At 48.2% G+C, this 9,962-nt stretch overlaps 1 protein-coding gene across 1 annotated transcript; it reads left to right on the top strand.

Annotated features, from left to right (window-relative positions):
• The first annotated feature begins 398 nt into the window (after nt 1-398).
• On the top strand, nt 399-6,140 carry LOC135408370 (protocadherin Fat 4-like). Its single transcript, XM_064643554.1, has one exon. It carries the CDS (start codon nt 423-425, stop codon nt 5,781-5,783), a length of 5,361 nt encoding a protein of 1,786 aa, XP_064499624.1. The 5' UTR covers nt 399-422; the 3' UTR covers nt 5,784-6,140.
• The last annotated feature ends 3,822 nt before the right edge of the window (nt 6,141-9,962 follow it).

Genomic DNA, 9,962 nt, shown 5'->3' with positions numbered 1-9,962 from the left:
GGGGGGAGCCGGCCCCGGGCGTCAAGAGGGCCGGGATCCATGAGCGCCGGGCAAAGTTGGGTCCGGTCGGCCGCGCGTTCGGGACCCGCTCCGCCGCCGAGCGCCCGGGAATGCCAGCGGGGCGGCGGCCAGCGCGGGGCAGCGGCGGGGCGCGGGGCCCCCGGCGGTAGCGGCGGCGGCTGCTGAGCGGCGATGCGGCGCGGAGCCCCCGGCCGCCCCCCAGCCCCGGAGCGGCGGCGGGAGGAGCGGCGGCGGCAGAGGCAGAGCCGGAGCGTCCCGTGAGCGCGGCGGGTCCGCTGCCGTCCGCGCCCGGAGCGGAGCGTCCGCGGGTGAGCAGAGAGGCGGCAGGGAGGGGAGCGGGAGCGGCGGAAGCAGCGGCGGCGCCGGGCCCCCGGCTCGGGGCGCTGCGCCCCCGGGTCGCCATGGGCCGCCCCGCCGCCGCCGCCCGCGGGGCTCCGCCGCCGCTGCTGCTGTCGCTGCTGCTGTCGCTGCTGCCGCCGCTGGGGAGCGCCGCCGCCGAGCCGCGCCAGGTGTTCCAGGTGCTGGAGGAGCAGCCGCCCGGCACCTGGGTGGGCACCATCGCCACCCGGCCCGGCTTCACCTACCGCCTGAGCGAGCACCACGACCTGTTCGCCATCAACGCCACCTCGGGCGCCCTGCACACCCGCGCCACCATCGACCGCGAGAGCCTGGCCAGCGACGTGGTGGACCTGGTGGTGCTCTCCAGCCAGCCCACCTACCCCAGCGAGGTGCGCGTCCTGGTGCTCGACCTCAATGACAACGCGCCCGTCTTCCCCGACCCGTCCATCGTGGTGACTTTCAAGGAGGACACGGGCAGCGGGCGCCAGCTTATCCTGGACACAGCCACCGATGCCGACAGTGGCACCAATGGTGTAGACCACGGCTCCTATCGGATTGTGGCCGGCAATGAGGAGGGCCGCTTCCGCCTCAACATCACCCTCAACCCCAGCGGTGAAGGAGCTTTCTTGCACCTGGTTTCCCGTGGAGGGCTGGACCGGGAGGCCACCCCCACCTACCAGCTGTTGGTGCAGGTGGAGGACAAGGGGGAGCCCCGTCGGCGAGGGTACCTGCAGGTCAACGTCACTGTCCAGGACATCAATGACAACCCCCCCATCTTCAGCCAGACGCTTTACCAGGCACGAGTGCCTGAGGATGCACCTGTTGGGGCCAGTGTTCTCCAGGTCACTGCAGCTGATGCTGATGAAGGCACCAATGCTGACATTCGCTACCGCCTGGAAGGAGGTGATGGCAGTGGCAGTGGTGGTGGGGATGGGGCTGGCAGCCTCCCGTTTGAGGTGGACCCTGAGAGCGGAGTGATCCGCATCCGTGAGCGCTTGGACTATGAGGTGCGACAGGAGTACTCACTGACAGTCCAGGCCATGGACCGAGGGGTGCCGGCGCTGAGCGGCCGGGCCGAGGCCCTCATCCGCCTGCTCGATGTCAATGACAACGAGCCCAGGGTGAAGTTCCGCTACTTCCCGGCCACGTCCCGGTTTGCCTCTGTGGATGAGAATGCGGCCCCTGGCACTGTGGTGGCCCTGCTGACGGTGAGCGATGCCGACTCCCCCGCAGCCAACGGGAACATCTCAGTGTCGATCCTGGCGGGAAATGAGCAGCGGCACTTTGAGGTGCACAGCAGTAAGGTACCCAACCTCAGCCTTATAAAGGTAGCAGCTGCATTGGACCGGGAACGCATCCCAGCCTATAACCTTACCGTGGCAGTGGCGGATAACTATGGGGCCCCACCGCCACCTCCAGGGTCTCCCACTTCTGGCTTTTCTCCTGACGGGGCCGTGGCAGCTCCCGTGAGCCGCTCCTCAGTAGCCAGCCTGGTGATCTTTGTGAATGACATTAATGACCACCCACCTGTCTTTGGGCAGTCAGTCTACAGGGTGAACATCAGTGAGGAGGTACCCCTGGGCAGTTACGTGCGGGGCCTGAGTGCCACGGACCGTGACTCGGGCCTCAATGCCAACCTCAAATACAGCATCGTCTCGGGCAATGAGCTCGGCTGGTTTCGCATCAGTGAGCACAGCGGGCTGGTCACCACAGCTGGCCCCGAGGGCAGCAGTGCCGGACATGCTGCAGGCACATCCATCTCCAGCAGGCTGGACCGGGAGACTGCTTCTCAGGTGGTGCTTAACATCAGTGCCCGTGACCAGGGCGTGCAGCCCAAGTTCTCCTATGCACAGCTCGTGGTGACCATCCTGGATGTCAATGACAACAAACCTCGCTTCAGTCAACCCGAGGGCTACCAGGTGTCCCTGGCTGAAAACTCCCCATCAGGAACTGAGCTCCTTGTCCTGAGTGCTGCTGATGGGGACCTGGGGGACAATGGGACTGTCCGCTTCTCCCTGCAGGAAGCTGAACCAGCACTGGTAGCAGTTGGCCCCTCATCTGTGACCCCTCGCCAGATTTTTCGCTTGGATCCTGTTTCTGGCAAACTCAGCACCATCTCGCAGCTGGACCGGGAGGAGCAGTCTTACTTCTCTCTGCAGGTCTTGGCCACTGATTTAGGCACTCCTCCCCTTTCTTCAATAGCCCGAGTTAATGTGACTGTCCTGGATGTGAATGACAATAGCCCCGTGTTTTACCCCGTTCAATATTTTGCCCATATCCAAGAGAACGAACCAGCTGGAACATACGTGACCACGGTGTCTGCCACAGATCCTGATCTGGGACCCAATGGGACAGTCAGCTACAGTATCTCAGCTGGAGATAGCTCCAGGTTTCAGGTCCATGGCCAGACAGGGGTCATCACAACAAAAATAGCCCTTGACAGGGAGGAAAAAACTGCTTACCAGCTGCAGATCGTGGCCACTGACGGTGGCCATCTTCAGTCGCAGAACCAAGCCATTGTCACCATCACTGTCTTGGACACCCAGGACAACCCACCTGTTTTCAGCCAGGGCATGTACAGTTTTGTTGTCTTTGAAAATGTTGCCCTGGGTTACCACGTAGGTACTGTTTTTGCTTCCACCATGGACCTCAACACCAACATCAGTTACCTTATTACGACAGGTGACCAAAGGGGCATGTTTGCCATCAACAGAGCGACGGGGCAGATCACCACAGCCAGTATTATTGACAGGGAGGAGCAAGCATTTTACCAGCTGAAGGTGGTTGCTAGTGGTGGGGCGATAACTGGCGATGCTGTGGTCAATATAACTGTCAAAGATTTAAATGACAATTCCCCACACTTCATTCATGCTGTGGAAAGTGTAAATGTGGTTGAGAACTGGAAAGCTGGGCATACCATATTCCAGGCCAAAGCTCTTGATCCTGATGAAGGTGTTAACGGCGTGGTCCTTTACAGCCTTAAGCAAAACCCAAAGGGCTTGTTTTCAATCAATGAACAAACTGGTGCCATAAGCTTAACAGGGCCACTTGACATAAATGCTGGGTCTTACCAAGTTGAAATCCTGGCCTCGGATATGGGGGTGCCGCAGCTGTCCTCTAACTTTATCCTGACTGTCTCTGTCCATGATGTAAATGATAACCCGCCTGTGTTTGACCAGCTTTCCTATGAAATTACCATTTTGGAGTCAGAGCCTGTGAATTCCAGGTTCTTTAAGGTACAGGCTTCCGACAAAGACTCGGGAGTGAACGGTGAAATAGCTTACAGTATAATTGAAGGAAATGCTGGGGATGCCTTTGGCATATTCCCAGATGGTCAGCTGTATATAAAAAGTGAACTGGACCGTGAACTTCAGGAAAGATATATTTTACTGGTTGTTGCCTCTGATAGAGCAGTAGAACCACTCAATGCTACTGTGAATGTTACTGTGATTCTGGAGGATGTAAATGATAACAGGCCCCTGTTCAACAGTACTAACTATGTGTTTTATTTTGAAGAGGAGCAGAGAGGTGGATCATATGTAGGTAAAATAAATGCTGTAGATAAAGACTTCGGGCCAAATGGTGAGGTCAGGTATTCCTTTGAGCATTTGCAGCCAGATTTTGAGCTGAACACAGTAACTGGGGAAATTAGAAGCACTCATCAGTTTGACAGAGAAGCTCTTATGAGACAGAGGGGAGCTGCAGTATTTAGTCTTACAGTAATAGCCACAGATCAGGGGTTGCCAAAGCCTCTAAAGGATCAGGCAACTGTACAGATCTACATGAAAGACATCAATGATAATGCCCCCAAATTTTTGAAAGATCTCTACCAAGCTACTATATCAGAATTGGCAGCAAATCTGACACAGGTGCTGAGAGTTTCTGCCTCAGATGTTGATGAAGGGGTTAATGGATTGATTCACTACTCTGTAATCAAGGGAAATGAAGAAAATCAGTTTGCAATAGATAGTAGCACAGGCCAAGTGACCTTAGTAGGCAAACTAGATCATGAGGCTACTGCGTCATATTCCCTTGTCATCCAAGCAGTAGACTCTGGAGAGGTTTCCCTGAGTTCAACTTGCATGTTGAGCATTGATGTATTGGATGAAAATGACAACAGTCCTTCCTTCCCTAAATCAACCTTGTTAGTGGATGTCTTGGAAAATATGAGGGTTGGTGAACTTGTGTCATCTGTCACTGCCACTGATTCTGATTCAGGTGACAATGCTGACCTGCACTATAGTATTACGGGGACAAACAACCACGGGACCTTTAGCATCAGTCCCAACACCGGTAGTATTTTTCTTGCAAAGAAACTGGACTTTGAGACTCAATCTCTGTATAAGCTAAATATAACAGCGAAAGACCAAGGAAGGCCACCGCGGTCATCTACTATGTCTGTGGTAATACATGTTAGAGATTTCAATGATAATCCTCCTAATTTTCCTCCAGGAGACATCTTTAAATCGATTGTTGAGAATGTTCCTGTTGGTAGCTCTGTCATTTCTGTGACTGCCCATGATCCGGATGCGGATATTAACGGGCAGCTGACGTATGCAATCATCCAGCAGATGCCAAGGGGTAATCACTTCCGCATAGATGAAGTGAAAGGGACAATATTTACCAATGCTGAAATAGATCGGGAGTTTGCTAATCTCTTTGAGTTAACAGTCAAAGCCAGTGATCAGGCCGTTCCTGTGGAGACCAGGCGATTCGCTCTGAAGAACGTGACCATTTTGGTGACGGATCAAAATGACAATGTTCCCGTGTTCGTATCACAAAATGCCCTTGCAGCCGACCCCTCGGTTGTGATCGGCTCCATCCTAACGACAATTATTGCTGCGGATCCTGACGAGGGTGCCAATGGAGAAGTGGAATATGAAATAGTTAATGGAGATACTGAGACTTTCATTGTGGATCGCTACAGCGGAGATTTAAGAGTAGCGTCAGCTTTGGTGCCTTCTCAGCTCATATACAATCTCATAGTTTCTGCCACGGATCTTGGCCCTGAAAGGAGAAAATCCACCACTGAAATGACTATAATTCTGCAGGGGGTTGACGGGCCTGTTTTCACTCAGCCAAAATACATAACCATCTTAAAAGAAGGTGAGCCCATTGGGACAAATGTGATATCTATCGAAGCGGCGAGTCCGCGGGGCTCCGAAGCTCAGGTGGAATATTACATCGTCTCCGTTCGATGCGAAGATAAGAGTCTTGGGCGCCTCTTCACCATCGGGCGCCATACTGGGGTCATCCAGACCGCTGCCATTTTGGACAGGGAGCAAGGAGCGCGTCTCTACTTGGTGGATGTTTATGCCATTGAAAAGTCGTCGGTTTTGCCCCGCACGCAACGAGCAGAGGTAAAGGCTTATTCAGTAATTTTTCCCCTGTCTTTCCACTCCTGTGTAATTCCAGAATTATGATTGAACTTCTTTCGCTGCAGTCATCATGTCGGTATTGGCCATGAGAACTGGCTGGTAGATAATTGAACAGCTTGTCTAGTGTCTCCAGTCATGGAAGTTCTTGCAATCCCTGCCTGGCTAAGACCCTGAGATGATAGCTTTCCTCACACACTTCCAATTTAGGTTGCTTTTCTACCTAACTCACTGATGAGTGTGAAAATGGTCTTGTTTCTGTTTCTGGATGTGACAGCTGGTAAAAGCATAACGTTTTACTTGGCAGCTTTCCTTATCACAAAGCCATTTGCCTTGACTGAAGGGTCTTTAAATGTTCTCTACCTGACTAGCTTGAAAAGCAAAGGGTGGAAAACAGGTGTCATGTGTGAGGTACAAATGTTTTATTTGCTCTGTCTTCTGAGTCACAGAGCTGATCATTTACACCCTTCCTGCTGTCTTTGGGAATTCTGAGAAGCCTGGCATGAAGCAGAGTCTTGTGTTTGTTTTGAGTCGCACCGTCTCCTGGAGCTGCTTTCTATGCTTCACCATGAGCCATTTAACTTGCCATTCCTGGAAATTTGGGGCTGGCACTGCTGAGTGGGTCAACCAGCAGAGGATGCTGGTAGCATGTAGTGGTTGAGCCATTTGCCTTGCCAGCTGAACATGCTGCCTCAATACTGCATCGCCCTATGGGTCCCAGGCATTACCCCCAGCTATACTTGGGGGAATTATGCTTTAGTTTTCAGCCACCAAGGATAATGTGGTGATTTGTGGTTTTTCTTCTGTTTGATTTTTAGCAGAAGTGATATTTCTAATTCTTCCTTGTGTAGCTCTTCCTCTTCATAGCTGCTTTTTGTTGTTTTTACTGCAGTTTGAGTGTGATCTGTGTAGGTATGTAACCCCTCTGCTATACTGGCAGTGACTGATGCTCTACCAAGTAATCATCAGGCAGGGAGTTTTAGCACTGTTCAAACTCAGAGATTTCTTAGCACGTGTGAGAGAGCTCAAGCCTAATGTGTGTGCTGTGTGCTGTTGGTTATCACATTTTGAAGAGCAGTAGTGTATTGAAAAATCAGCTGTTCTCAGAGTCCTGCTGGTTTAAATAATTCAGTCTATTTTTATGAGATGATTCCTTTTATACAGGCTTCGTACCTATGCTAGCAAAGATTTGACCTTTATAATTTTTTTCTTCTTATTATCTCATATTTTGTCTTGACAGACAGTTGTTTTGAGGGTCAGGCATTTGTCAGTGGGCATTTGGATCATAATCCTTCAACTTTGAGTCTGAGCAAAGACTTTATTGATTGGGAAGAACTCAAAGGAGTCCCAACCCTATGGTTGCAATAATCTTGCATGTTGTAAAAGCATTTAATACAAGTATTTGCTGAGCAGGGAAGAGAACAACCATTGAAACTTTAAACAAATTTTACATTGTTGAATACAAACCACTTCTGAAATCAAAAACAAATGTTTTATTCTGTAAAGAGCATTGAGAGCCATAATTCGGAGCTAGGATTTCTTATTACTGGTTGTATCTTTATAGCTTCTAAATTGTGTCTTCTCCCAAATGTAATTAGCTTACTGTGCTTCTTTAGAATTGTATTATAAATTATAATCAACTATCAACTTTAAAAAACATAACCATATGCAGTCTTTCTCTCGACTGATTGGATTTCTCTGGAATGGCTTTTGCTGTCCAACACGTGAACATGAACTACCACAGCGACATTCTTTGTGCAAGCCAACTGTCAGTGGATGCTGAATAAGCAACACAGCCTTTTTTTCCATGTTTCTCGTGGATGGCAATGTTTTGGGGGTTTTGTCTGATGTACATGATGCTGTCAACCTTTTTTCATGAAAAAATAGCCAAAAGTGAGCAACCCACCTTAAAGCTCACTCATGCCAAGGTATCCACACAGCAAATGTGTAATTCAGAAGGTTTAGTGTTTTATTGCAGCCCTGGTTTTTAAGGTGATGGTTTGTCCAGTGGTATAACCAGAACACTGATGAGGGACAATGAATGTGCATGAACCTGTAGAATATCTACAGCTACAAAACTGAAGTGTTCTTTTGTCCATAATGGCTTCAACTTTTTTTAATGTATACATGGCAAGATGAAGACTGGCTGATTTTTATATTCCCTCAGGAGAATTAAGTTGTAAAGCATCAGTCCAGATGTGCAGACAAAGTCTTATAGGTCTAGTACCACTATACCTGACAGCCCTGTGCCAGATAACTTTAATGTAAGTTTTGGTTTTGTTTGGTTTTGTTTGTTGGTTTTGGTTTAGATTTTTCTTTTTTTTGTCTTTTTACTTTTTTGGCATACAAGCATGAGTATTGTGTATTTTCTTTCACTTACATGATTGTCCTTCCCTGCCCGCCACGCTTTCTGCCCCGATGCCAGAAATCATCTTAATTGTGCCATGGCGTGTGAGTGAACCATTGAGCACAGAGAGCCACCCAGTGTTAAACCTGCTGCCTGAGATTGGTGAAGAGCAGCAGTAGTTAGAAAGTTAATAGGCCTTTTGACTAATGTAGACTTGAGGAATGGGTTTGGGTGACAGATACCTGGTGTGAAATAAAGATATTTACAGCTTTGAAACAGTGGCTAGGCTTTGTCTTGCCCTCAGGCAGCATAAAAGAGGAGCAGGCTTGCATGAAACCACTTTCTCCAGAACTGAATCAATCCTTGTCCTTGGGAAATGGTGTGAATATTTTTTTCCCTAAATTCTGACACTTTTTTTTTTTTAATAATATCAGATACATTGAAAAGATCCACTTAGTGCTCTAACTGAAAAAGAAAGTCTGTTTCCAGTATTTCTCATCCTTCCCTGGGGTTTGCCCTATAGGATCAGACTATAGACCCACTATAGATTGCACGTCTCTCAGGATCATACGTAAGTGCTTTCCGAACTGAGGGTCCAGGGGCATAGCTTTGCAATGGCAGGACTTTGAGAATCCCTTGCTGAGCCCAAAGCAGCTGACATGCCTTGAAACTGGACAGTTTTCAGTGAAGCAACAGCAAAAAAAGTTTAGAAATGAAGACGTTTATTTACAGTTTGTGTACTGCTTATTTATTTTAGCAGTAGCTTTCATCTTGTGTATGTTTGTGTGCTTGTTATTACTATACAGAGAGAAAAGTGTGTGTGCAGGGGTGTGTCACAAAAGTGCAACTAGTAAAGTAAAGCTGTTTTCAAGTAACAAATATGAGATTTGTAAAGAAAACCCAAGTGCTTCTTCCAGTGTATACAGCTAAATGGTATAATTTTGGATATAATTATTGAATTTGAAAGCTTTTTTAAATTTTATTTTGGACTTTCATTCAATTTCTGTGTAATCTACAGTGACAAACCAGAGGAGTTGACATTGTGTGAATGTGTTTTGTGATCAGTCTTAGCTTTTCCCCCTCTTCTGTTAATCATTAGGTGTTGCACTGTTGATCTCAGATTAAAAAAAATAATGTAGGTGTCCTGAAGGGATACCTTCTGCTTGCCATTTTATACTTTTCTAAGTATTTTTGCTAGGGAAAAAGCCCTCAGCAGTTGCTTAACTCCTTTTTCTTGTTTCTCTAACAGAAATTCTTTTTTATCCTCTTCAGGCAGGGCTGAGGGTTTCACCACCATGATTTTATATTTAATATAGAATGACTAATGCATATTGGCATCACTTGTCCACCACACGACTTTACTTGGGCCTGCCTCCCTTAAAAATGATCCTATGCTGTGGGATATTTTGGGTGGTTGTATGTTGTACCCTGTTTTGTGTCTAGCAGCAATAATAGGAACCCAGGGACAATACCTCATCTTCTGTGCTGTGTTACCAGGGATTAAATGGAATTAGACAGGATCTCTAGTTTGCATGTTTAATCCTTCAGTGGATGGCTTCCTTGAAAGCCATGGATTTGTTAGGAAACAATGTTCCCTATATGTGTGTATCTATCTATCTATCTATCTATCTATCTATCTATCTATCTATCTATCTATCTATCTATCTACCTATCATCTATCTATCTATCTATCTACCTATCATCTATCTACCTATCATCTATCTACCTATCATCTATCTACCTATCATCTATCTACCTATCATCTATCTACCTATCATCTATCTACCTATCATCTATCTACCTATCTATCATCTATCTACCTATCTATCATCTATCTACCTATCATCTATCTACCTACCTATCATCTATCTACCTACCTA

This window comes from Pseudopipra pipra, unplaced genomic scaffold (assembly GCF_036250125.1).
Source record: "Pseudopipra pipra isolate bDixPip1 unplaced genomic scaffold, bDixPip1.hap1 HAP1_SCAFFOLD_377, whole genome shotgun sequence".
Lineage (NCBI taxonomy): Eukaryota > Metazoa > Chordata > Aves > Passeriformes > Pipridae > Pseudopipra > Pseudopipra pipra.
The sequence above is the reverse complement of the archived record's forward strand: the minus strand, read 5'-3'. Positions and strand labels throughout refer to the sequence as shown.

Bases quoted from the DNA above. Each gene is read 5' to 3' on its own strand.
- LOC135408370 (XM_064643554.1), top strand. From the start codon at position 423: ATGGGCCGCCCCGCCGCCGCCGCCCGCGGGGCTCCGCCGCCGCTGCTG.